This window comes from Rhodamnia argentea, chromosome 6, assembly GCF_020921035.1.
Source record: "Rhodamnia argentea isolate NSW1041297 chromosome 6, ASM2092103v1, whole genome shotgun sequence".
In the NCBI taxonomy this organism is placed as follows: domain Eukaryota; kingdom Viridiplantae; phylum Streptophyta; class Magnoliopsida; order Myrtales; family Myrtaceae; genus Rhodamnia; species Rhodamnia argentea.
Genome location: NC_063155.1, coordinates 20403658 through 20430407, shown reverse-complemented (window position 1 = coordinate 20430407; position 26750 = coordinate 20403658). Strand labels below are relative to the sequence as shown.

At 38.3% G+C, this 26750-nt stretch overlaps 4 protein-coding genes across 6 annotated transcripts in view; all 4 read right to left on the bottom strand.

Annotated features, from left to right (window-relative positions):
- Positions 1-26750, bottom strand: part of LOC125315459 (putative disease resistance protein At3g14460) — a 707586-nt gene that overhangs the window by 101271 nt on the left and 579565 nt on the right. The window lies entirely within an intron of this gene.
- The window catches only part of LOC115734255, a 55801-nt gene that overhangs the window by 1499 nt on the left and 27552 nt on the right, over positions 1-26750 (bottom strand). The window contains exon 9 of one of the 3 annotated variants that reach the window (XM_048280548.1): positions 4972-4978. The exons of 1 other annotated variant lie outside the window; for it this stretch is intronic. The gene's annotated coding sequence lies outside the window, so the exon portion shown is untranslated. Of the gene's footprint in view, positions 1-4971; positions 4979-23018; positions 23065-26750 lie in introns of those variants that run through there. One more of the 3 variants, XM_048280547.1, reaches the window with a different exon arrangement.
- Positions 3546-20214, bottom strand: LOC115733925. The gene is made up of 6 exons (XM_048280559.1): positions 20070-20214; positions 19476-19817; positions 4695-4869; positions 3964-4145; positions 3790-3873; positions 3546-3576 (listed from the first exon to the last, which is right to left on the bottom strand). The coding sequence occupies exons 2-5, from the start codon at positions 19786-19788 to the stop codon at positions 3863-3865; spliced, it is 681 nt and encodes a 226-aa protein (XP_048136516.1). The 5' UTR covers positions 19789-19817; positions 20070-20214; the 3' UTR covers positions 3546-3576; positions 3790-3862.
- Positions 23085-26716, bottom strand: LOC115733767. The gene is made up of 8 exons (XM_048280729.1): positions 26631-26716; positions 26033-26365; positions 25763-25937; positions 25065-25242; positions 24882-24965; positions 24544-24651; positions 23943-24212; positions 23085-23183 (listed from the first exon to the last, which is right to left on the bottom strand). Exons 2-8 carry the CDS (start codon positions 26334-26336, stop codon positions 23085-23087), a joined length of 1218 nt encoding a protein of 405 aa, XP_048136686.1. The 5' UTR covers positions 26337-26365; positions 26631-26716.

Below are 26750 nucleotides of genomic sequence, written 5' to 3'. Positions count from 1 at the left end.
TGGAAATTATTGAGGAGTTTTAATGAGATGGGACTCTTGAAGATCATAATTTTTAATCTAATGGTCATTAAGGAATCCTACTTCAACTAGGATTAGGTGACCCTAGTCTATAAATACCACATTAAGCTTAGGGTTCAGAGGAGGCCAGACAATTGAATACACGGCTATAAAACTCAGAGTATACGTGAGATTCAAAGGGTGAGGCGCAAGAGGAAGGAGAGAGAGAGAGAGGACTGGCTAGTGGAGTTCCTTGTGGCTGCGTATCTTCCAGGTCCTGCAAAGCAAATCGAGAGGTGCCATTGGTGTTTGGTTCCTGTGCGATGAGAGAGAGGAAAAGGACAAAGAAGGGATCCTTCATCACATCATCACCGGCTCTCATTCTTCTTTTGTTGGCTTATTATTTCCTTTGCAGGCACCTCATAATCCCACCAGCATATCCACATATTCTTGGGGTCGGCGCTTGACAGTCAATTAATTTAACAAAGCCTTGAACAAAACCGGTCGACATTAATCTTCATCGATCAGTTCTGCTTTGCCGCCGCTGATCAGCCCCGGTTTCTGTGCTATTTGGCGTCCAAAACAGCAGTTATATAGTCCGTTTATTCTGCTATGCAGTCCAGTTTTTTGTTCATTGATTCAGGACTGTTTCGCCTCTGTTTGAGCGCTATTCCACTGCTGTTCGGTGTTATTTGGCTGCTGTTCGGTGTTATTTTTGCTAAAGTTTTGGTGTTGAAGTTTACTGCAGGTTTTGGCGAGGTCTACTACTGTTTTGGAGCTGTTTCGCTACTACTCTGTGCTGTTTTGCTGCTGTTCACTACGAAAACAGCGACTATTTAGTCCCATTTCACTACCGTTTAGTGCAGAATTTTGTCACAGGTTCGAGGCCAATTTGTACGCTGTTTGGGGCCCTTTTTGCTATAAAATTAAGCTAAAAGAAGCTTTTTTTTTTTTTTGGTGAATTCAGAGTATGCACGTGCTGGAATTTGGCTCGAAGAAAGGTAACTTTTCTCAACTTTTGATTGCAATTTATATTTGTTAATTTGGTAACTTGCATATATGTCTGATGATCACATGTCGACTTGCAATTAAAGATGAAAAAATTAACCTTTGCATCAATTTATGCTGATGAAAACTGTAGTGGCCATTTGTGGGATGAAAATCTAATTTTTCCAAGTAAGTTTAATTTGATCATGAATTGATTGAATCTTGTGATTTTTTTTTTAGAATCAATAATATTTAATTGGAAATTTGTCTTTTCTCAAAGTAAATCAAGCAATTTCAAGATCAAATTGGTTAAACCGGAAAGATTAAGAATTTTTGTGAAAAAGGAATTGATTTTCGGCACACATTTACCTCTCTTGGCCGAATTGCACATTGTGGATAATCTTTTTGTTTTGAATCTTATCTTATGTTGGTTGAATGAGCTTTATCCTTGATTATCTAATGATAATTCTGTGTTATGGATAAGTATCGTGCTTAATTGGATAATATCCGGTCGTTGTGAATGAACTTTGCTTTGAATATTTATCCTAAGCACATGAGTTGGTTGGATTGTTTATCTCAAGTTCGAATTATCTTATCTCTTACAAATTTTCTGAATGTATTCAATTTGAGGATAAGGTTTGAATCGGATTGGACGTTTATCTAATTTTTGAGAATTATCTAAAATTAAATTTTTTTTCAAATCTTAAAGATAATTTTCTCAAATTGAAATCCGAATTTGGGATGAGGAAATGTGGATCCCAATTTCAAATTTTCGGCCACCCCTCCTAATTCTCAAAAATTTAAATTAATTGGCCCATTTTTATTTTATTTTCATCATGCTTGTTTGCTTTTGGTTGTTATAAAGTTTGTACAATTTTAAACAAATATGCCCATAATGTATGCTCATCTATGTGCCTAGACCCGTTGAAAAAAATAAATCATACACCTTGTCCATGATCTTATGAAATGGGATGGTGATTTAGTATAGAAATTTTTGTTCTACCTTTTGGCGAAAGGGATGCTATTTTTCTATACACATATCCGTATACTAGCTAGAATCCACGAGGATGTAGCGGATAAAATCTCGTTTTAGCCCGGATCTTTGGGAATGAGAGGATTTTCGGAAAATTCGGAATATTATGGTATATTATGGGCATTTTTGTTTATTTTTGTTCAAACTTGTCATTGCTTTTGTTTTGCCGAAAAACATAACAAAAAAATCAAATCATTTTATCATAGTGTTCCATATCACATTTTTTTTTCAAATTAATCATCAAAATTTTTCATGAAATTTGTACCGAAAGGGCGCTAATTTTTCCAATTAGCGAAATCAAGTCCCCGGACTCATTTTTTATGGTTCGTAGAAATAAAATGGTTTTCCCACTATTTTGTTAAGGTTTCTAATCAACTTTCCGTAAATGATTAGTGGCGGCTCCGATTGAATTTTTTTTTCACAAATAAACCTAAGTTGCGATTCGGTAGGACTTGGGAGGGTCCGAATTAGGTTAATTAATTTAATTAACCTCATAATCCTTTAGCTTAATTTTAGGTCGCGACAATAGTTTCTTCAGTAACTTCCCCATGGGAAATCCTAAAATCAAACCGATCAGCATGTCTCACCTTCAGCCTTGCGGATGGATTCTTATAAGTTTTAGAGATTGTATGCCAAACTCCAACGACGCCGTATCTACCTCCAGAAGATTCCTTTCCCTGAGGCCATCTTAAGCCCCCCTTAACACTAGGATCTATAACTGCAGAAGTAATCAAATCCCTAATGCTGTTCTTTTCCTTCTCCTGCAAACATGAACAACTTGAAGTAAATTGAAGGGAGTAACACTTTTGCCGGCGATGTGGCAAAAAATTTAATTGCTCAAGGAAATAAAAAGTTAAGGTCGAAAATTGTCTGCAGCATGTTGATTTAGTAAATTGGCCCATGGACAAAAATTTTGAGAATGCAACTGTTGGCCCTTACAATTCTCTTCTACATACTGATTTCCCTTGGTATAGGCCACTTTACTTGCTTTCCTATGCTGTAATAGAAACTGGCAAAAGAAAAGTCTCCAGGAAAAGCAATTAGCCATGTTACATAACATGTAACATGGCCAACAGTCATCCCTTGCAAATTATCCTCCAAGCTAGCGTTAGAAGGTAGGACTTGATACAAAGAAAAATTTATTGCAATAAGAATACGGTCTGTCTGAACTGACTCTTACTTTTTACTTTTCACTTAACTAAAAATTTGCTCCTCTCACGCTTTAACTCTTTTCAAATCCAGCACACTTGAAACTTTCACAAAAAACAAATGTCGACATTTAGATTCACATATAATTTTCATAATTTTTTGGAGTTTGAATAATATCTTATATTTTGATGGGAAAGTAAAACACAAGAAATCATTTTTGTAGTTAGGCTAAAACAAATAGACCCTAGTAAGTGCACCCAACAAAGTCAAGTTTCACATGGATGTTAGCTTCAATTACTTACGCTAATAGCCGTCAAGATTCTCCTGGTGCATAACATCAACCTCATGTCCAGATCCTTACTGAGGCATGATGCATCAACTACCATGTGTCGCACCTGGTTTAATTCGACCTAAAACCAAAATTTACAGCTGTCAATGCCATTATAAATAATGACAAAAAACCTAACCATTTAGGAAAAGGTATAGTACACGTATAACTCCATACAATTAGCGTGATGCGTGATGTTATTTTTATATAAAATGACATAATGCCTTTCAGCATTAAAGAAGTAGGGTAATATTTAGCATAAGCTCTCATTATTTTAAGAGAAGCGAGAATTTACCTTATAGAGTTTGAGTCTCTGCTCTGCCTTAGAAACACTACATTTGCAGGAGAGGGTCGAATCTGGCCTGGACTTATCGGACAACTGCACAACGGAAAGGACGGAATTGATTAGTCAAAGTTATGGAAATGTACGACAAAAAAAGTTAGAAACGCAGAAGCTAAAGACTTGCACCTTGACATGATATATATATATCCTTTTCATCTTCAAAACTAAAGCCAATCTCTGGGATGATTCTAAGAGTCACATTTTCCACAAAAGAGGCAGGAAGATTTGTGTAAAATACTCTTTTCAACCGTTTCAATGAGGTCTCTGTAACCATATCTCCACAAGCTTCCACTGGAAATGAAGGACTCCTGCACCCAAAGATAATGCTAAGCTTATGTATCTATCATGTTATCCAAATATCATCAAGTACACTAAAAATAATCATTATAAGGAGTTCAACCTAAAAACTATGCAAAATAACAATGCTTTATTAGCAGCAAAGCCCAGCTTGGGCGGTACTTGCAATGGGGAGCACGACTTTAAGTGGACACAATGAGCAAGATGCTCTGAAGTTTGAGAAATATTCATGATCACGCAGCAGAATATTGAGACTCTCAAATATGTAAATTGCCTTACCAAGAGCAGTCTGGATAGACTTCTACTTTTTTCTTTTTGTTTAATCAAAATATTGCAACACATGCGGTATTTTGAATTTTAATGGGAAAGCAGAAAAGTACTTTGTCCTGGAATTTCATTCTATACAAAGCAAAGCCCTCAATCAATTTCCTTCGTGTATGCAAAGCATTGCCAAATGCTGAACTCTGTCCTAACCATGTTCAGGTACACGTGGACCTCAGTTAATGACACAAAGTAAAGGGTTACATAAAGAAGCACCGAAATAAATTCATGCAACTTACCCACGAAAAAGATTTTTCCCGAATCTGGCAACCAGCATTGGTTTTATTCGTTCGAAGCTCGGGCCCTTAATGTCACTCCTCACAACTTCGAATGAAGAGACTAAATCTTGCATCACAGTTTCGGCTATATGTTCCCAAGGTTTCTTCCTGTGGTCCTGACCCGTTTCATCTTCTTCTGAGAAGCCAAGATTGCCATTAAAGTCAACATGAATCCACATCTCAAGATATAAAGAGCGCATAGGATCAAATTTTAAAGGAAAAATCACTTACCATTAACCATACAACTTTTGCCTAAGGCTAGCAGTTTCTCCCCTGATCTCCGTTCAATGGCCTCAACCAAGACCGGCTTGAGAAAGACGCCCGAAGGAGGATGATCTCCATCAGCATCCAAACCAACAGCCAACCATCTTTATATCGCCGTGTTTGCATAGACGATCTTCCCACTCTGGTAAGCATTAGTTTTGGGCAACCTAAAGTTTAAACCTTTCTTGAACTGTCACGAAAGCAACGCGGAAACTGGGGACGGGCCAACACTCTCCTTCGAATGTCGCTTATGCGGAGGAACGTAGGCCAAGATAGTTACAGCAAACCCGAAACTGAAAACTGCAGTCAAGAAAAAAAACATGCCCACAATTTCTCTTAAGAAACTTCAGAGAATAATAATGGCAGGTGAGTGTTGATCGCCCTAAACCCACAGACCAAGAACTGGGCTAAAAGAACCGCCTCATCCCATTCATAATACCCAGCTAAACAAAGCAGAGTTTCAGATAATATATCACTCACAGGCATTCTCTCATCTAACACAAGAGCACAACAAAACTCAACGACAGCAATTTCGAAAGTTCACATGTACAAGCGCATCAAGAGACGTACCAGGGAGGATTCAGTCACTAGAACACTGTTCTCAGTCACTTGAGCACTGTTCTTCGCTCCTTTCCCGACACAGGTTGGGGTGGCAATGATCGACGGTGGTTTGCATATAGAATGGAGAAGCTGAACATCAGCGCGCTTTGTCTTCTCTCTCGTAAAAGCAATTTGCTTCGCGAGCAAGTAGAGCAAAATATGAGTGAGTGGACCCCATTGAAGGAGCTTGTTGAAGGGCCTTTCGGAGGAAGGAAATGCTTTTGGGAAGAGAGAGAGAGAGAGAGATGACTGTTCCTGAGTGACAAAAGAAACGAAAAATTAAAATTTTGAGAGATGGGGAAAAGAAATTCAAATTAATTTATTTTGCGAAAAATTAACATTTTAACAAATTACAACCAACATCATTTATATTAGGTGCGAAATTGAGTGATATGATAAGAATATATTATCATTGCCAGTAACGATGGCTAGTGTTAATAATAAAGAAATTCAACTTTATTCATTTAGCGAAAAATCAAGGATTTCAAAATATTTTAAGAGTCATCATTTATATTATGTATGAAAACGAGTGATAGGAATATATTCTCATTATCAGTAAGGATGGTTATTCAAGGATTGGTGCTAATAATAAAATTATTTGTTATTGACTCATTAAATTAAACGACAAAAGCGATTACAAGTATGACAATTAATTTGCAATTTGATGATTCTTCACCAAACAAGCATCCTAGTGCCTTCTCTCAAAATATTCTCTCCTCGCCTTCCTCTCTATGAACCACATATAGTAATAATTGGCAAAGTGAAAGACAAAGAGAATTATAATTTCATTGATATGTTTACTTGTATATTGGAAAATTTTCAAAATAAGGGCCAGAAGTATCATTTTCTCAAATAAGAATCTGAAGTGGTCCTTATTTTCAATAAGGGTCTCAAGTGCCATTATTTTCTTAAATTAGAATTTGAGGTGGATAGTATTCAAATAAAGGTTTTAAGTGGCCATATCAGTATTAGAAAAAGCCTGACCTCACTAGCTGGTCAAGAAATTTTTCATCATCTATTTTTTTGCTTTTTTCCATTTTTTAAAAATTTAGAAAGCTCAGAGTTAACCGAAAAATTTGATGATTCTTCACCAAACAAGCATCCTAGTGCCTTCTCTCAAAATATTCTCTCCTCGCCTTCCTCTCTATGAACCACATATAGTAATAATTGGCAAAGTGAAAGACAAAGAGAATTATAATTTCATTGATATGTTTACTTGTATATTGGAAAATTTTCAAAATAAGGGCCAGAAGTATCATTTTCTCAAATAAGAATCTGAAGTGGTCCTTATTTTCAATAAGGGTCTCAAGTGCCATTATTTTCTTAAATTAGAATTTGAGGTGGATAGTATTCAAATAAAGGTTTTAAGTGGCCATATCAGTATTAGAAAAAGCCCGACCTCACTAGCTGGTCAAGAAATTTTTCATCATCTATTTTTTTGCTTTTTTCCATTTTTTAAAAATTTAGAAAGCTCGAGTTAACCGAAAAAAAAAAAGTATAGGCCCTCCTATCCGTGGTCGCCGCCCCGTCAACCAAAGGCGAGGGCAACCTACCCTAGCCCGGACCTAGGAGAGGGTGGCAGCCCTTCCTGTTTTTGCCCTCGCATCTAGTCTAATACTCTAAAAACCCTCTAACTTTAACTCTTGTCCCAATTCTACCTTTTATCTCATTAAAAAAAAAGTCTAGTTTTAAATGCCATCTTAATTCTACCTTAAACTCTATTGTCCCATAAAAGATCATCGACTTTAGGTCAAGTCCCAATTTTACTATAAACTTTTTTTTATCCTATAAAAAACTCTCAACTTTAAATCTTGTCCCAATTTACTCTCAAGTTCCAATTTTACCCTAAAAATTTTACAGCCTCATAAAAAGCTACAAGCTTTTATTTGAGTCATAAATCTGCCCCATTAATCCTTTGTCCAAAATTTCTCATTACCAATCAAGAAATAGAAAACTCCCAAGCACAAGCTATTTGAGCATCCTAAGCACGAGCTCTCCAACTGCGAGAGATTAATCTCAAGCACGAGAGATCGAAGTCCAAGTGCAAAATCACTAAGGGTGATTTAGATAGATGGTTAATGGAGGCAAATTTAGGAATTGAGTAAAAGTTGTTGATTTTTGTTGAGACAAAAAAAAAATTGGAGTAAAATTGAAAGTGGACATAAAGTTAATATTGTTATGAAAAACAAAAAAAAATAGTGTAGAATTGGTACTAGGCTAAAGTTGGCAGTTTGTGAGAAAAAAAAATTGTGGCAGAATTAAGACTGCATCTAAAGCTAAAGTTTTTTATGAGACAAAGGGTAGAATTGGGACCAAAGCTAAAGCTGGATATTTTTAGGGCATTAGGCCTTTAGAAATGTGATGCTTTAAATTAATCACAATCGAGATCATCGTTTTTTTCCACCACTTGCAACACATTGACATGGGTGTTGATTTTCAATATTCGACTAGCATTTCCTATTAACATTTGAACGGAATTATGAAATTTACTTGGAAATCGTATGATCGAAAATTAACTTAGGGACCAAATGATGAGGACGAAAGTTGAATAATAAGAACAATAGTTCAAATGTGATATTCTAGGGCACATCTATTGTAGGGTTCACTTTGTGGAATGATCTCCAATTCTCCTAATTGTATCTTTGAACTTCTAATTTCACTTAACTCACACTTTGCATACTATCTCTTTAACTAGCTAACACTCATGCACTAGTGACACTAAAACAAAAGATTCGTGAAGCGCAGCATTGAAGTAGTTAGGGGCGAGCGGTTTCACGTGTTACGACCCGAACTCTGCGAGCTGTCGACATCCCACCTGGTCACGATTGTGTATAGTTCTCCAGGATCCAAAGACCAACAAATATAACACTTGCGGAAGCAGAAACAATTCCCCGTACAGAAACCAATTAACATCACGATGACTTGGGACGGTAAAACAAACTTATGTACATATATACATAATTGTTACAACCTTCAAACCTAGGGCTTCAGAGGCCACCGTACAAGCCTGTGACCACCTATAACAAAATATTACATGGTCGAAGCCCACTATGCTTCCAAAAGAAAATACTCTACAAAAGCTCAAGAGGCCAACTACCCTAGGCCTTCTCCTTGCTATCCGGTACTATATCATCTCTCGCCTCCAACTCATCCTCGTCAAGCTTAGGTGGCTATTCCGCATCCGATGGCTCTACAACCTCCTCATCTTCTCCAGGTACCATGACCTCGGGGAATACCAAATCTCCCGGGCGGATCATTCATTGTTGAGGCGGAGTGTCTGAAAAATGAGAGCCCACGACGGGGTGAGATAAAATCTCAGCAAGAAAACCCCTAACTCTAGGTTAGGGTTCTAGTGCCTCCAGACACGTCTTAGGCAAGCAATTTCCAACAATTTATCGGACAATCACAAAATTCCACAAATAAATTCCCGAATATTCCATTCTCTCTCCAAAAACTGCCACACCTTCACAAATATTCCACGTTACCCCCATATCGATATTTCACATCTCAGACTAGAATAAAAATATTCCACGTTGCTCCAAAGCCCGCGTTCCACGCCTCAGGCTATCGTATAAACTTCCACGTTGGTCCGGGGCTCGCGTTTAACGCATCAAGCCGTATTATAACCGGACGGACCCACGTAATAACGCCTCAGGCCATTATAAATATTCCACGTTGGTCCAAAGCCCGCGTTTAACGCATCGGGCTATTATATAACAGGACAGACCCGCGTAATAACGCATCAGGTCACTATAAATATTCCACGTTGGTCCAGAGCCCGCGTTTAACGCATCAAGCTATATTATAACCGGACAGACCCATGTAATAATGCATCAGGTCACTATCCCGTGTTTAACGCCTCAGGATATTATAATAAGCACAACCCCGCGTTTAACGCATCGGGGTAGAATAATAATAACCGAGCCCGCGTCATAACGCCTCGGGCAAAATACGGTCTTATAAAATACGAACTCCTTGTCATAACGCTTCGGGGTAAAATTCTACCTTTCCTCTCAATTATTCCACTTAAGACCGTATACCACAATGATTCCTCGATCGCTCGTCCGATACCACACAATCACTTAAATACTTCCGATCGTTCAATCTTCGCCACGTGATCTCGCTAAATTCCCTGATTAGCGGATCGAGACCATCCGGGCTCACTAATTTCCTCCGACGACAGATTGGAACCACATGATCTTCTCAATTTTTCTCCAACAAAAGATCGGGATCTCACGATCTTTCTAATTTTCCCCAATTGCCCAATCGAGATCACTCGATTAAATTGTCTTGAGCAGACACTCAATCGGAACCACGTGATTCGCTCACGTTAGAGAATTTAATAAATCGGGACCGCCCGATAAGGTCACACAATACCCAATGGCCTATCGGGCCACACGATTAATTTTTGTCACTACAAAAGTTAATCTACGCCACACGATCGAAATAGTACCGATGTAGCAATTAATAACTACCATACGATCATAATTCCGCTATCGTACATTTAATACGTATCATACCATTGACCATACTACCGTGGCATTTAATCGTGACTGTATGATCGGAATATTCTAACGTGCGATAAATCTCTACCACTCGATCAATCTCCACTATGTAGGAATTAATCCCGGCCGTCGGATCAAGCTTCGCAAACAAGATTCAATGTGGACCGTTGGATTACAGCATAAAAGTCAAGATCAAATCCTAGCCTTCCATTATTAATCATGCAAAATCACTATTCATTGAAGATCACAATCCTTTCTCTCTCCTCTAAGCTTCATTCTCAGCCAAGGCATAAAAATGGGCAAAAACTACCAATTTTTCACCTAAATCTACTCAATCTCAAGTCTATTGGCACCCTAGATATCTAATATAAGGTTAGAGACCAACTTACCACAATTTTAGCAAGTTTTCCGGCGAGAAAGTCGCGAGAAATTTTGATTCCAACCAGCGGCTCCGGCGACTCCTCTCAATCGGCTTTGATCCACGAAGATCCAGCGGTCCCGGGTAGTTCACGGCGGTGGTTAAGCTCCGGCGGTTCAAGGCTAAACCGACGGAAGCTTATAGAATTTTCGGTGAGGGAGGGCAACAATGGAGGTTTCGGCCAAGAGAGAGAGAAGTGAGGTAGAGAGAGAATGTTGTCTTGAAAATTTGGAGAACAAGACCAACATTTAATAATAAAGGGTAGGATAATATTTTGGGAGATATATTTTGGTGTCTTGAATGCAAGAGGGGCAAAATGGTCATTTCTCACCAAGGAATAGTCAACATTTCGGTCAAGGGGATTATTTGACCAAAATGCCCTTGAGCCAAAGTGAAAACTTGAATATTTTTCAAGGGTAAATGGGTCTTTTCCCATCTCCAATCCAAATTTTATTTTTCCCGAACCCTTTGGGGCGAACCGCGAAGAAATCGTACACTGGATGAGGAAATGTCCAAAATTTAATTATTGAAACTCCCGAAGGTCCGACGTCAAATTCTAAAGCTCGATTCGCGATCAATCTCGATCAATAGAAATATCGGCGTATCTCAAACTAACGGGCGGCTTTTAGGAGTTACGCGTATCGACCCGTGATTAATATCACGTTTAAGAATTTCTCGAGCCATGGCGACTTTGGTTGTCATTCAATTGCGAGGGTCAATCACTAGTCCCGATGGACACGATCGTTAGAAATAATTTAGGGACATTTGGAACCCATACAAGGTCAAACGGAATCACCCGTGATCTAAGCGTATGGTATTATTCAAATCGTTCCTTAATCATTCTAGGATCGGCCTATATTGATCCAGAATATTTCCTCGACAATTTTTATGGCCAAAGAGTCAATCCAGGATCAAGTTCTTAGGTCCATGTACTTGATTTTTCTACTAGCCATTCCCATTTGGTTAGTATGCTCGAGAGGAATCAATTCCGAGTGAGATTCGATCGAAATACATCAATGAGACCTTTCGTTTATTCAAAGTTTCAAAAGTTGGTCGGAATTCAGGATGTCACATCACGGTTAATCTAGGTTTCATCCGGAACCCAAAACCCGAAACACACCGAACAGAACAAGTTCTTCAATTATTGAAATATGAAACTTACCCTACATACATGGAATCTGGAACCTACCCTCTTATAGGTTCTAGGGTCAGTTCAAGATCTACTAAGGTTCTACCTGTATTTTAATTGAATAATTGCATTAAACCATCACGTCTAATGACCATCATTTACTGCTATAATCTACTAACCACAACTTATATTAGACACAAAAAAAATATGAAATATTAACGTAGTAAAAGTTTTAGTGATAGATATCGCAGAAAATAGAATCTTAGACCAGTGCTTCCAAATAATGTATTCATCATCGCACACCATAAAATATCACAAGTTCGTGCGAAAGCGTAGATTAAGAAAAGCACGAAGACTTATGCCAAATTCTAGGTCTGGAATCAGAAACCTATCCATCAGAATCGGTTTCCTAATTTTTGGAACCTAAAACATAGCCTGTATACCTTGGAACTTAGAGCCATGCTCTCCCTAGAAGTAATGAAAATAGAGAGAGAGAGAGAGAGAGAGAGGGGGGGTGTTTTACTCACAAGTGATAGAGCTAGCAGCTCAGCGCAAGACTAAAAACTCTCAAAATAGGTTTTGGGCCTCTGGAGAATGATGCTTCGCAAAAAAAGCGTAAGTGAGAAATGTTGCGGAAGAAAGCAATCAAATAATAAAATACATAGAACAAAAAGAGTGACCCCCTCACAAAGAAGCACTCGTTGCGTGTTCATCCACATGCGCGCAAAAACTCTCACAACCGAATATGAATTATATATATTCGAGTTGACTGAATTAGAGAAGGAGAACCACCCAAATTTGACTTTCCTCTTTCTTTGCACTAACTACAATTCATAAGAAGATTTTCAAATATTTCAAACAAAGTCTAAGTCATGACTTCCTTTTTTATCCTTTTAATTAACTTCACCGACTTCAATGCGAAAATTGACTTTCGTGTATTCAGCTTCGATCGATTTCAAACTTTCTTTAATATCTCGTGTTGGGCTTCGTTTACGGGCTCATACTTGAGATATAATTTCAACAATCTCCATTTTGGCTCGACATTGGCGCCATGTCACAATCGCTTAGCCAGAACTAAATTTCGCTACCACTCAGTCACAGCCTCACGTGGGCTCAACCGCTATAGATATCTTTCAAGTCCAAGCTACACTTGAATTTCACCGTTAATGTATAGCCCTTCAAAACACCAACAATTTCTTTTGTCGAAATCAAAACACCACATTCACTTGTACCTTTAACTACTCCATAAAGATTTTAGACGCAACCTCCTCTAATACTAATAAAACAAAAAGGCATCCATATATGTCTGTAGATCGAATATGCACATTGTTAGCGATTACGACAACTGTTGGCTCTACAGGCTTCACCTCACTGTAAGAATTATCTGGGTCGATTACTTTACTAGTACTCACTATCTTAGGAGTTTCTGATTGCAACTCCACTTTGAGCTAAACACCGTCTAGATCCGTATGACCACCGCTTAATTACACCTAGCCGGGAAGTCTGGAGACTCGTCAAATGCAACTTCTCTGCTGATAACATGTGAATTTAATTCTAGACACCACAATCTCTAGCCCGCTCGCTCGTTTATGACCTAGAAATATGTACTTTCTTGCCCTCCCATCGAGCTTATCATAACTCACTCGAATATAACATGAGCAATCAAATAATTTACTAATAAAATAATCAGTAACGTTACCTAACCACACTTCTTCAGGAGTCTGGCATTCAATGTCAATCCATGAGGATCTATTCATTAGGAAGTTCGTCGTAGTATAAGCGCCCGCTAGGAGTCTCTTAGTCATACCAACAATAAAGACTATTTTATGAGCATTCTCTAGTAAAGTTTTGCACTTCGACTCTACAACATGTTGAGATTAATTACACTAGTGCGGTGTCTCACTATCTCTTCTTTCAAGCAGAATATGTTCAAAAAGACCGAGTAGATATCCATGTTCTTGTCGGTCCGCATATGCTTAGTTGTTTTACCAGTCTTCTTTTTTATCAAAGCTCTTAATTACGTAATCTTGATAACAACATCAAATTTGTGCTTCATTACAAACACCCAAGTCTTATTCAAGTAGATATCCACATCTATTAGCACAAATCTGGCACTCTTTCTAGAAGCAAACCATGACAGCCTACAAACATACAAGTGAATTAACTCCACAATCTCTATAATTACTTTGACAGCCATATTGAACTACACTTTCCGCTGTTTACCTAAGTCACAACACCTGTATACATTTAGTATGTCACAATATAACCACATAGCAAATTCCTTTCACTTAGAACCTTTAGGCTTCTATCGCTAATATGCTGCAATTTAGACTCTCGAACAAATGCATCCAACATCTTCACGGAAAAATTTGTCACTATCAAACCTTGAAGCTCCTACAAGCCACAGCACTCGTTTCCTTTCATTATCACTAAGGCAGCTCGAACAACTTTCAGAACTCTACCTTTTGAAGTATATTAACACCCAGATAAATTCAAAGAACACAAAGAAATTATGCTTTTCTTTAACTTTGGAACATGCCTCGCTCCAATCAAAGTCCTCACGATACCATTATGCATTATGATTCTAACATCTCTAACACCGACATCGCATTTAACATTGTTCCACGACTGTGTTTTACTACTGTCCATGCATTGACTAGTTATAAATTAGCTCTTATTTGGTATCCATCTATCGAAAGTCGAATTCTCAATGACAGACGACATAATCAGCACTATCCAAATTACTATCAACTACAATTGCGACATTATCTACATATTCAACTTTAATTCATTTACCCTTCTCATTCTTCAGCTTAGAGTAATATCTTCTGATAAGCCCTCTCTTGTCACAATTCTAACCAACAGCACCACCAATCCTGGACAAAAGTTCATAGATATAGGTTTACCAGATTCTCTTCTGCGAATGCTCTCGCTCAGAGTCAAATCGCGAACCCTATCCAATGTTAAAAAAGTTGATCTAGAGGAATTTCTAATAGCAGTAACAATAGTATTTTAACTATCATATAATGAGGATAACAGAATCAGCGTACATATCTCATCTTCAAAGTTAATATCAACTGAACTCAACTGGCGAACAATCACATTGAATTCATTAATATGATCAGCAATTGAAGTATTTTTGCCATCTTTAAGTTAAATAAATATCGTATCAAGTAGACCTTGTTGATCGCAAAGGGATTCTTGTCCATGCCCAACATGGCCTTCATCAAACCCTCAGTGATTTTTCTCTCGTGATGTTATATGCATTTGTTACAAGCCAACGTCGGTCGAATAAAACCCAATGCCTGTCTATCCAGCAATTTCCACTTAGCTTGCTTCATCGACTCTGGTTTCGACCCAAACAGGGGTAAGCGCAGATTCTTCGCATACAGAGAATATGCAATGTGCATCTTCTAGAAACCAAAATTCTTTCCATCAAATCTCTTGATTATCGGCTGACCGAACTAGAGAAGGAGAACCGTTCAACTTGGACTTTGTTTCTTCTCTGAGTTTCTCTTCACCGACTTCAGTACAGAAGTTGATTTCTAATATTTCAAACAAAGTCTAAGTTCTGACTTTCCTCTTTGATTTTCCCTTTTGATTAGCTTGGCCCACTTCAACGTCGAAATTCACTTTCGTAAAATCAGCTTGGCTCGATTTCAGACTTTCCTTTAACAAATCCCATGTTGAATTTTCTTTACGGGCTTAAACTCGAGGTATAATTTCAACAAGACGATCGCTAAAAAACATGACTTGAGCAAAAGAAAGAAAGAGCAAAAGTTAAAGGCATTGGATGTCATCATAGGATCCGGACAATACCTTTCCTTGGAGATTGCCGAATGCATATGAAACCGCCGCTCGCTGTCGGCATATCAAATACAGATGAGGCACGGAAAGAATTAGAAGCATCTGAAGTGCTGCACCAGCAGGAATGTCCACGGTTCCTGCATGAGCTATTAACTCAAGGGAACGTAAAATCAGGTTGTACGACATTATGAGCTACGGCAACTGAATAACAAGTTCTCAACCTAACTCCCTAGTATTTTCCGAAAATCCGAGTTGCCTCCAGCAATACCAGGGCATCCAGCTAGATTAAGAATTGAGAAGACATGATGCATCAAATGTCTAGTAGATGTAACCAGAGAGATCGTTTGCGTGTCTTCTTCATAAGCAATGGAAGATTCAGGTTGGTCTTTCTTCCACATTTGTAATCGACTTGATTTGGCCAAAGTCATGTCACATGTGTTGTCTGATTGTTTGACATGGGCCAAGGCGCTATGAGTCTTACCATATTCCTGTGATTAGGAGCTTACCTTCTGAATTATCCGAGATTTCAAGGCATTGAAACACCGAATGTGCATGATGACATTGACATATCGGGGGGAAAAATGAAAATGAAGAATGCTTCACCACTGGTAGTGGTCGCAAATTCAATACAGTCAGTGTTTTCCACAATACACAATACAGTACTTGTGTTCTTTCGAAATTTGTCACATTGCACTCTAAACATCACATTTGCAGTATCACAGTTGATGAAAATGTCTACTATGCATCAAAATACATTATATCAAGATTCGCATTATTGGACCTTCCTAAGATGCAGTAGCTCATCAAGTCTCTTTAATTAACAAGAAGATTTCATTTTAAGCAAATGGCCAGTGGATATATAAAGCCAGAGCGACCTATCACATTCATTCCCACAAGGCATAAAAAGAGAATTGTACATTCTCAGTTAGGAAATCGTATTTTCTCACAAAACACACACAATCACCGTGACTTTCATTATCTCTCTCTCTCTCTCTCTCTCTCTCTCTCTCTCTCTCTCTCTCTCTCACACACACACACACACACACACACACAGAAAGACTGATTCAAACGACCGGATTTCCACAAGATAAGAAGTGCTCCCACATCATCTTTATGGCATCTTTAAGCATATCAGAGATTGAATCAGTTCCCAGACTCTGTCCCTGAAAATTGTAGTAGCAGTAGCAGCAGCGGCAGTGTCAACAAAATGAAAATCCAAAAACACAAGACCTGATACAAGATCTGATGAAGAAGATGATGATAAGGAGGCCATCAAACACGACAGACCCACATGTAGAAGTTGTTACAGGCAACTCCATTTGTAAGAAAATACTCAGCGTTTGTCTCACAAACGAAATCCCTCGACATAAATTATTGTACGTAAAAAGAGTTAATTGTAAGCTGCATAAAAACATTGGGTTTCGATAAGAGCACATCATCCCCACGAAACACTAAATCAACACGCTTAATCAAATTGATATCTCGACGGACAGTGGACTTTACAACTCTTAAATTTTGTATCAACAAGGTGAAAGAACGCAACCCTATCTAACAGCTGAAATACTTCATCAGTTAAAAAAAAAAAAAAGGAAATACAAATCAACTCTTACCTATCAAAAGATAAATTTGTCTTGATAAGGAAGCTCTAGTGAAAACAGAAAATTCAAACTTAAAAACATTAAATGCACTATAACAGGCTTCAATAGCTGCCGGAAATTCTATGCATTTTGCATTCAAGGCTCTCGCAAATTAGCTAAGATACAGGATGCTTCAATTGTTGATTCTAGCTTTTAGCCAATGGTTAGACTTAGACCTATGGCTGGAGCATGGGGAACCAATTCGCATTCACAAGCAAAGTACGCACAACAAGACTATAGTTATCTTAACGGGAATCCAAAGAACTTACATGCAATTCAGAAATTATTCCCTTCAAATATAGTTCAACTTCTTCAGTAACTTCTCCATCGGAAATCCCACAATGGAACCGGTCAGCATGTCTAGTCTTCAGCCTCATGGATGAGTTCTTATAATTCTTAGAGATTGTATGCCACATTCCAACAACACTGTATCTATCTCCAGAAGATGCCTTCCCCAAAGGCCATCTTAAACCCCCCTTAACGTCAGAATCTAAAACTGCAGAAGTAATCAAATCACTAATGCTGTTCTTTTCATTTTCCTGCGACACATGAACAATTTGAAGTACATTAAAAGGACTGATGATGTGCCAAAAAATTTGATTGCCCAGGGCAATAAAGCTAAGGTCGAAAATCGTCTCAGATACATTAATTTTGCTTTTTACATGATCTAATTTTTGCTACTCACATGCTTGAACCTTTTTCAAATCCAAAGCAGTTTTATCATAATTTTTTTGAAATCCGAATGATATTTTTATTTTGGAAGGAAAGTACAATATTACGTTCTGTTTTTGCTTAAGCCCGAAAAAAAAAAAAAAAGAAAAGCCCCAGTAAAGTGCCTTCAACAAAGTGAAGTTTCACATGGATCTTCGCTTCAATTACTCACACTAATAGCCATCAAGATTCTCTTGTTGAACAACATCAACCTCATATCCAGATCTTTATTGAGGCACGATACATCAACTACCAGGCGTCGCACCGGATTTAATTGAACCTGCAACCAAAATTTGCGGTTGTCAATGCCTATATGAACAACAAAAACCCGATCATGTAGGAAAAGGAACAGTACATATATAACTCCGCGCAACTAGCGTGATGCATGATTTTACATTTATCTAAAGAAAAAATAATGCCTTTAATATGAAACATAATGCCTTTAGTATGAAACAAGCAGGGTAACAAGCAGGGTAATATTCAGTATAAGTTCTCATTATGTGGTCAGAAGCAGGAATTTGCCTTATAGAGTTTGAGTCTCTGATCTGCCTTAATGACACTACATTTGCAGAGGATGGTCACATCTGGCCTGGACGTATCAGATAACTGCAACACAGGAAGATGGATGCAACTGACCTGTCAATATGGAAATGCCTATGAAACACAAAAGAAGTGAAAAAAGCAGAAACTAGACTTAAAGCACCAGGACACTATATATATCCTTTTCATCTTCAAAACTGAGGCCAATCTCTGTGATAATTCTCCGAGTCACATCTTCCACAAAAGAGGAAGGAAGGTTTGTGTAAAATAATTTTTTCCGCCATCTCAATGAATTCTCTGTAACAATATCTCCACAAGCGTCCACCGGAAATGGAGGAGTCCTGCACCCAAAGATAATGTTAAGCTTATGTGTCTATCCTGTCATCCAAATATCATCAAGTACACAGAAGATAATCATTATAAGGAGTTCAACGTTAAAGCTCCATGATAATTATGCTTTATGAGCAGCAAAGCCTAGCTTTCATGGTATTTGCAATGGGGAGCAAGATTTCAAATAGATACAATGAGCAAGGTGCTTTGAAGCTTGAGATATTCATGATCAGAAGAATATTGAGACTCTCAAAAATTCAAATTGCCTTACTAAGAGCATGTCCGGATAGACTTCACTTGCAATAATTTGAATCTTAGTGGGAAAGCCAGAAAGTACTTTGTAATGAAATTTAATTCTACACAAGCAAAGCCGGCAATTAATTTCCTTTGTGTATCCAAAGCATTGCCAAATGCTGGACTCTGTCCTAACCATGTTTAGGTTCATGTGGACCTCAGTTAATGAAACCAAGTCAAGTGTTACACCAAGAAGCAGTAGCTAATGATTCACCCAAACTAATTCATGCAACTTACCCACGAAAAAGATTTTTCCCGAATCTAGCAACCAGCAATGGTTTTATTCATTCGAAGCTCGGGCCCTTAATCTCACTCCTCACAACTTCGAATGAAGAAACTAAATCTTGCATCACAGTTTCGGCTATATGTTCCCAAGGTTTCTTCCTGTGGTCCTGACCCGTTTCATCTGCTTCTGAGAAGCCAAGAATGCCATTAAAGTCAACATGAATCCACATCTTAAGATATATAGAGCACATAGGATCACATTTTAAAGGAACAATCACTTACCACTAGCCATATGACCTCTGCCTAAGGCTAGCAGACTATACAGTTTCTCCCCTGATATCGCATCAAAGACCTCAATTGAGGCCGGCTCAAGAAAGACACCAGAAGGAAGGTGATCTCCATCAAAGTCCAAACCAACAGTCAACCATCTATATATCGTCGTGTTTGCATGGACGTTCTTCCCACTCTGATGAGCATTAGTTTTAGGCGACCTAAAGCTTAAACCTTTATTGAACTGTCGCGAAAGCGACGCGGGAAGAGGGGACGGGTTAACAATCTCCTTCGAATGTCGCTTATGCGGAGGAACGTAGGCCATGATAGTTACAGCAAACCCGAAACTGAAAACTGCAGTCAAAGAAAAAACAAGCCCGCAATTTCTCTTAAGAAACTTCAGAGAATAACAATGGCAGGTGACTGTTGATAGACCAAGAACTGGACTACAAGAACCGCCTCAACCAACTTATGATACACAGATAAACAAGCAGAGTTTCAGATGATATCACTCACAGGCATTCTCTCATCTAATACAAGAGCACAACAAAACTAAACGAGAGCAATTTCGTAAATTCACATGAAAGAGCGCATCGACAGACGTACCAGAGAGGGTTCAGTCACTTCAGCACTGTTCTTCGCTCCTTTCCCGACACAGGTTGGGTTGGCAATGATCGACGGTGGTTTGCATATAGAATGGAGAAGCTGAACATCAGCGCGCTTCGTCTTCTCCCTCGTAAAAGCAAGTTGCTTCGCGAGCAAGTTGTGCAAGCAGAATATGAGGGAGTGGACCCCATTGAAGGAGCTTTGTTGAAGGACCTTTCGGAGGAAGGAAATGCTTTTGGGAAGAGAGAGAGCTGACTGTTTCTGAGTGACTAAAGAAACGAAAAATTAAATTTTTGTGAGATGAGAAAAAGAAATTCAAATTTACTTATTTCGCAAAAAATCTCGATTTTAAAAAACTACAACCGGCATCATTTATGTTATGTACGAAAACGAGTGATATGATAGGAATATATTCAAAGTAACAGTAAAGATAGCTATTCATATATTGGTGTTAATAAAAAAAATTATTTTTTATTAACTCGTTAAATTAAACAACAAAAAACGATTACAAGTATGAGAATTAATTTGCAATTTGCTGATTCTTCAACAAACAAACACCCTAGTGATTGCGTAATTTTCTCTTGAAATTTTCTCCCCTCCCCTTTCTCTAGATGAACCACATGTAGTAGTAATTGGTGGAATGAAAGACAAAGAGAATTATAATTTCATTGATCTATTTGATTGTTTACTGGTGGAACTGTCGTTAAAACACTTATTAGAAGATTAATAGATCACTTCAGAATGATACGTTTTCTCCTCATAAGGCTCGAGAAATTAAAGCCCTTGTCTAGTTCGCCGGAAACTGCAAATGATGGAATCCTATCGAAAAAGAAGAGGCTAGTGTTGGGCCATGAGGGTCCATCTCCTAATACCTTCTTTTTTCTTCTTCTTCTCATTGGGGTTTTCTTAGAAATGTCACAATAATTTTTTTATACCTATCGAAACAATGGAAAAGTCTATACACTGAAATCCCTTAATTCCTTTTATCAATGCTATTAGCAAATTTGATAAATCTAGTATGGATCGTACATGGATGTTGATTTCGTCCGATCATTAATAACTTGATTATTTTTAGATAATAGTAGATAACACTCGTAAGGAGCCCTATTGAAATCAAGAAGGATAGCCTACCTTCCATCCACACCAAAATAAATTGACCCTTTGCTATGAATAGTTTATCAGTTTGGGTGTGGACTTCGAATAAGAGCATTCTTTTTTTATTATTTTGCAAGTTTTTTTTATATTCAATTATTTGTTAGCTTCATTTGTCAAATAAAAGGTGCGACGATTTTTTTCCAAGAAATCCCCAACGAAAAATGCACATTATTCTTTCTTTTCTATCATAAAGTATTATGCCTAGTTTAATGACAGCTACCTAATATTCGGATGTTCACCCATTAAAACGGTATGTGAGCTGGGTTCGGAAGGAACTCCGTGTCGATCACTTCCATTCCTCTCATTAGACCATTTGTAACTTGCGCATTCTCCTCTTTTTTTGGACAAAATAGACAAACCCCTTTTTTCTTTTGATATTCTAATAATTACATATCCAATTTGACGTAAGGACGAATATGCCTTGGCTTATCAACAACAGGGTGAAAGACTTCAAAAAGCAAATACATAGAGCTGCATGTTTTTATTTTTATTTTCATTAGTTTGCCTTGACAGTATCTATAGAATGAGCACTGTGAACCCATTGTCTTTCTCCGAATAGGAGGCGAAACGTAGGATTTGAACGTATGACATCGGGTTTTGGAGACCCACATTTGGGAGAGAAGCAGGCCGGGGCCGGGCCCTACCCTACGTGCAGGCATCTCCCGCAACGCAAGTTGCATTGTTCGCCGCCACCCAAGAAGCAATCCGTAGCTCTTTTAGTCAGTACATTGCAAAAAGCCATAAGGATTTTCAGTTAAAAAAAATGGAGTTTGCCTCGATTTGATACCGCTCTCGCGGCTTGCACTGAAAAAGCGTTGTACCGCTTTATCTCTTCTTTTTTGTTCAAGACAAATTCGAGCGGTGTCCTTATTTCATTTCGTTTCTAAAGGAAGTCCCAAAAGAAACGGCTGGGCGACAACAAGAAGCAGTAATTAGAAGCATCTGAAGTGCTGCACCAGCAGGAATGTCAACAGTTCCTGCATGAGCCGTCAACACAAAGGAATGTGAAATCAGGGTTTACAACATTATGAGCTACGGAAACAGAATAACAAGTTCTCAACCTAACGCCGTAGTATATTCCGAAAATCCAAGTTGCCTCCAGCAATACCAGGGCATTCAGCTAAATTAAGAACTGAGAAGACATGATGTATCAAATGTCCAGGAGACGTAACCAGAGAGATCTTTTGCGTGTCTTCTTCATAGGCAATGGAAGATTCAGGTTGGTCTTTCTTCCACGTTTGTACTCTACCTGATTTGGCTAAAGTCATGTCGCATATGTTGTCTGATTGTTCGACATGGGACAAGGGGCTATGAGTATTACCATATTCCCATGACTAGGAACTTACCTTCTAAATTGTCCGAGTTTTCAAGGCATTGAAATGCCGAAAGTGCATGATCACATTGACGCAATGGTGGGGAAACCGAAAACGAAGAAAACTTCACCACTGGTAGTAGTCGCAAATTCAGTACAGTCAGTGTTTCCCACAATACACAATACAGTTCTCGTGTTCTCTTGAAATATGTCACATTGCACTCTAAACATCACATTTATATTATCAAAGCTGATGAAAATATCAAAATACATTATATCGAGATTCGCATAATTGTACCTTACTAAGATGCAGTAGCTCATCAAATCTCTTTAATTAACAAGAAGACTTCATTTTTAAGCAAATGGCCAGGGGATACATAAAGCCAGAGCAACCTATCAAATTCATTTCCACAAGGCATAAAAAGGGAATGGTACATTCTCAGTTAGGAATTTTTATTTATCACAAAACACACATAATCACCACATTATCTCTCTCTCTCTCTCTCTCTCTCTCTGTCACACACACACTGAGAAACAGAAAGGCTGATTCAAACGACCGGATTTCCACAAGATAAGAAGTGCTCCCACATCATCTTTACGGCATCTTTAAGCATATCAGAGATTGAATCAGTTCCCAGACTCTGTCCCTGAAAATTGTTGTAGTAGTAGAGCAGCAACAGCAGTGTCAACAAAATGAAAATCCAAAAACACAAGACCTGATACAAGATCTGATGAAGAAGATGACGAGAAGGAGGCCATCAAGTATGACAGACCCACATGTAGAAGTTGTTATAGGCAACTCAATTTGTAAGAAAATACTCAACCTTTATCTCACAAACGAAATCCCTCGACATAAATTATTGTACGTAAAAAGAGTTAATTGTAAGCTGCATAAAAACATTGGGTTTCGATAAGAGCACATCATCCCCACGAAACACTAAATCAACACGCTTAATCAAATTGATATCTCGACGGACAGTGGACTTTACAACTCTGAAATTTTGTATCAACAAGGTGAAAGAATGCAACCCTATCTAACAGCCGAAATACTTCATCAGTAAAATAAAAAAATAAAAATAAAAAAGAAGGAAATACAAATCAACTCTTTACCTGTCAAAAGATAATTTGTCATGTTAAGGAAGTTCTAGGGAAAACAGAAAATTCAAAATTAAAAACATTAAATGCACTATATCAGGTTTCATTAGCTGCCGGAAATTCTATGCATTTTGCATTCAAGGCTCTCACAAATTAGCTAAGATACAGGATGCTTCAATTGTTGATTCTAGCTTTTAGCCAATGGTTAGACTTAGACCTATGGCTGGAGCACAGGGAACCAATTCGCATTCACAAGCAAAGTACGTCCAATAAGACTACAGTTATCTTAACGGGTGGTCAAAAGAACTTACGTGCAATACAGAAGTTATTCCCTTGAAATTTAGTTCGATTTCTTCAGTAACTTGTCCATGGGAATTCCTAAACCTGAAGCGGTCTGCATGTCTTGCCTTCAGCCTCATGGATGAGTTCTTATAAGTCTTAGAGATTGTATGCCGCATTCCAAAAACGCTGTATCTATCTCCAGAAGATGCCTTCCCCAAAGGCCATCTTAAACCCCCCTTAACATTAGAATCTAAAACTGCAGAAGTAATCAAATCACTAATGCTGTTCTTTTCATTTTCCTGCAACACATGAACATTTTGAAGTACATTAAGAAGACTGGCGATGTGCCAAAAAATTTGATTGCCCAGGGAAATAAAGTTAAGGTCAAAAATCATCTTAGATGCATTAATTTTGCTTTTTACATAATCTAATTTTTGCTACTCACAGCTTGAACCTTTTTCAAATCCAAAACACTTTTATCATAATTTTTTGAAATCTGAATGAAATTTTTATTTTGGCAGGAAAGTACAATATTACATTCTGTTTTTGCTTAAGCCCGAAAAAAAAAGCCCCAGTAAAGTGCCTTCAACAAAGTGAAGTTTCCCATGGATCTTCTCTTCAATTACTTACACTAATAGCCGTCAAGACTCTCTTGTTGAACAACATCAACCTCATATCCAGATCTTTACTGAGGCACGATACATCAACTACCAGGCATCGCACCGGATTTAATTCGACCTGCAACAAAAATTTGCAGTTGTCAACATCTATATGAACAACAAAAACCCGATCATTTAGGAAAAGGAACAGTACATATATAACTCCACGCAACTAGCATGATGCACGATTTTACATTTATCTAAAGCAACAATAATGCCTTTAATATAAAACATAATGCCTTTAGTATGTAACAAGCAGGGTAATATTTAGTATAAGTTCTCATTATGTGGTCAGAAGCAGGAATATGCCTTGTAGAGTTTGAGTCTCTGATCTGCCTTAATGACACTACATTTGCAGAGGATGGTCACATCTGGCCTGGACTTGTCAGATAACTGCAACACAGGAAGATGGATGCAACTGGCATGTCAATATGGAAATGCATATGAAACACAAAAGAAGTAAAAAAAGAAGAAACTAGAGACTTAAAGCACCAGGACAAGATATATATCCTTTTCATCTTCAAAACTAAGGCCAATCTCTTTGATAATTCTCTGAGTCACATCTTCCACAAAAGAGGAAGGAAGGTTTTTGTAAAATAATCTTCTCAGCTGTTTCAATGAAGTCTCTGTAACAATATCTCCACAAGCTTCCACCGGAAATGGAGGAGTCCTGCACCCAAGATAATGTTAAGCTTATGTGTCTATCCTGTCATCCAAATATCATCAAGTACACAGAAAATAATCATTATAAGGAGTTCACGTTTAAGCTCCTTGATAATTGTGCTTTATGAGCAGCAAAGCCTAGCTTGCATGGTATTTGCAACGGGCAACAAGATTTTAGACAGATACAACGAGCAAGGTGCTCTGAAGTTTGAGATATTCACAATCATGCAGAAGAATAGTGAGACTCAAAATTTCAATTTTCCTTTCTAAGAGCATGTCCGGATAGACTTCATGTGCAATAATTTGAATTTTAGTGGGAAAGCCAAAAAGTACTTTGCACTGAAATTTAGTACTACACAAGCAAAGCCGGCAGTTAATTTCCTTTGGGTATCCAAAGCATTGCCAAATGCTGAACTCTGTCCTAACCACGTTTAGGTTCGTGGGGACCTCAGTTAATGAACTAAAGTCAAGTGTTACATAAAGAAGCAGCAGCTAATGATTCACCAAAATTAATTCATGCAACTTACCCACGAAAAAGATTTTTCCCGAATCTAGCAACCAGCATTGGTTTTATTTGTTCCAAGCCCGGACCCTTAATCTCACTCCTCACAACTTCGAATGAAGAGACTAAATCTTGCATCACAGTTTCGGCTATACGTTCCCAAGGTTTCTTCCTGCGGTCCTGACCCGCTTCATCTTCTTCTGAGAAGCCAAGAATGCCATTAAAGTCAACATGAATCCACATCTTAAGATATATAGAGCACATAGGATCACATTTTAAAGGAACAATCACTTACCATTAACCATACGACTTTTGCCTAAGGCTAGCAGTTTCTCCCCTGATATCCATCCAATGGCATCAACCGAGACCGGCTTGAGAAAGACGCCAGAAGGAAGGTGATCTCCATCAGCGTCCAAACCAACAGCCAACCATCTATATATCGCCGTGTTTTCATAGACGATCTTCTCACTCTGATAAACGTTAGTTTTAGGCGACCTAAAGCTTAAACCTTTCTTGAACTGTTGCGAAAGCGACACAGGAACAGGGGACGGGCTAACGCTCTCCTTCGAATGTCGCTTATGCGGAGGAACGTAGGCCATGATAGTTACAGCAAACCCGAAACTGAAAACTGCAGTCAAAGAAAAAACATGCCCACAGTTTCTCTTAAGAAACTTCAGAGAATAACAATGACAGGTGACTGTTGATCGCCTAAACCCACAGACCAAGAACTGGACTAAAAGAACCGCCTCAACCAATTTATGATAGACAGCTAAACAAGCAGAGTTTCAGATGATATCACTCACAGGCATTCTCTCATCTAATACAAGAGCACAACAAAACTAAACGAGAGCCGTTTCGTAAATTCACATGAAAGAGCGCATCGACAGACGTACCAGAGAGGGTTCAGTCACTTCAGCACTGTTCTTCCCTCCTTTCCCGACACAGGTTGGGTTGGCAATGATCGACGGTGGTTTGCATATAGAATGGAGAAGCTGAACATCAGCGCGCTTCGT